A 1,890-nucleotide genomic window follows, 5' to 3' on the forward strand; every position below is an offset into this window, starting at 1 on the left:
CTTCAAACCAAACCCACGGTACGCTCTGCACGCCGGCGCCTCATCCTCCGCGCCTGCGATCTCTCCACTTCCTGCTACAGCTCGGACTGCTCTCAAAGATCCTAACTAGAGGGCAGCCAAGGCAACCCGATCTGACTCGTCCCTTTTCGTCCTTCATCGCGGCACAGACATCGCATATCTCCTCCTCTACGTCGATGACATTGTGCTCACTGGGTCCAGCTCGGCCTTGCTCCAGCACATTGTCGACTGCCTCCGTGCCGAATTCGCCGTCAAGGACATGGGGGCGCTGCGCTTCTTTCTCAGGATCGACGTCAAGCGCACCAAGGATGGGTTCTACCTCTCTCAAGAGCGGTACGCTGAAGACATCCTCGATCGCGTCGGGATGACGAACTACAAACCTGCATCTACACCAATCAACGCCAAGAACAAGCTCGCCGCCGACGGTCCACCCACGGACGACGCGACGTCCTACCGCAGTCTGGCAGGTGCACTCCAGTTCTTAACGATGACGCGGCCTGACATCGCCTTTGCCGTCCAGCAAGCCTGCCTCCACATGCATGATCCCCGCGCACCGCACATGGCGCTTCTCAAGCGTATTCTGCGGTACGTCCGTGGCACGACGTCGCACGGACTCCAGCTTCGCGCCTCCTCCGACCTCAGCGTCACCGCGTACTCCGACGCGGACTGGGCGGGCTGTCCAGACACTCGGCGATCGACGTCGGGATTTTGCGTCTACCTCGGTGACTCCCTCGTCTCCTGGTCATCCAAGCGGCAACCAACCGTGTCAAGATCAAGCGTGGAAGCCGAGTATCGGGCGGTGGCAAACGCAGCCGCCGAATGCATCTAGTTACGCCAGCTGCCCGGTGAACTCCATTGTGGCATCAAGAAGGCGACGTTGGTGTTCTGCGACAATGTCTCCGCGGTATACATGTCATCGAATCTAGTTCACCATAAGCGCACCAAGCACATTGAGCTCGACGTTCATTTTGTCTGAGAACGAGTTCAACTAGGCGAACTGCGCGTACTCCACGTTCCAACAGGTGAACAGTTCGCAGACGTCATGACGAAAGGTCTACCGACGGCGTCGTTCGAAAGCTTCCGTTCTAGTCTTTCGTTCTAGTCTTTGTGTGCTGCCGATCACCCATCAGACTCCGGGGGGGGGGTGTTGAGGATACATGCCAAGACGGATGACTCGGTAACTGCAGGAGCGCGGACAGACGCCAGCGTGCGTGGTCACCACGTTCTCCACCAGCACGCGTCGTGCGTAGACTAGGAACGGTCGCTGAAGATAGCAACCTCATGTAATACATATGCATTCACTGAGATCAATAGAGGTTCTGTTGGCTTTCATTTACCTTTCTACGTGCCGCACCCTGCGGCGTTGACGACGCGGCAGCGCTCCCCGGTGACGGCGCCGCAGCGGGTGACATCAACGGCCCTGCATAGCTCGACCTCGACGGTGCCGCACCAGTCGGCGCTCGCGGCCTTGCACCCGCCGAAGCTCTTGACGTCGGCGCGAAGGCACCGAAGGCGGGCGTCGTCGCGGCAACGGTCGAGGGTGATCCTGCCCGGGCGCTCCACCTCTGCGGCATGGCACCGGACACGAACACCTCCCACGCGCCCTCCACGAGGGCCGCGCCGCACCGGTCGAAGCTCGCCGCGCCGATGCCCTCGGTGGCCACGTCGGCGCCGAGCGTGAACTGACCGCTCCGACTGCGCTATGAGACGGAGGGAGCTGCAGGCCCGGCTATCGAGTCCACGCATCCTAGGAGTGCCCGCCCACGACGAGTGCTAAGGGGCCGCGGCGCCTCGAGCGAGACTGCGAGAGGAAGCCTAGGCCTGAGATGTTAAAATACCGTTATACCCTCCAAATTTAATTAAAATCTAGTT

General features: G+C 60.3%; 1 protein-coding gene across 1 annotated transcript; it reads left to right on the forward strand.

The window, feature by feature from the left end:
• Window positions 1-277: 277 nt before the first annotated feature.
• Window positions 278-847, forward strand: LOC136550706 (uncharacterized mitochondrial protein AtMg00810-like). The gene has a single exon (XM_066542309.1). The coding sequence runs from the start codon at window positions 278-280 to the stop codon at window positions 845-847; it is 570 nt and encodes a 189-aa protein (XP_066398406.1).
• The last annotated feature ends 1,043 nt before the right edge of the window (window positions 848-1,890 follow it).

This window comes from Miscanthus floridulus, chromosome 4, assembly GCF_019320115.1.
Source record: "Miscanthus floridulus cultivar M001 chromosome 4, ASM1932011v1, whole genome shotgun sequence".
NCBI lineage: Eukaryota > Viridiplantae > Streptophyta > Magnoliopsida > Poales > Poaceae > Miscanthus > Miscanthus floridulus.

Excerpts from the sequence above, each read along its gene's own strand:
- LOC136550706 (XM_066542309.1), top strand. The coding sequence starts at position 278 with ATGGGGGCGCTGCGCTTCTTTCTCAGGATCGACGTCAAGCGCACCAAG.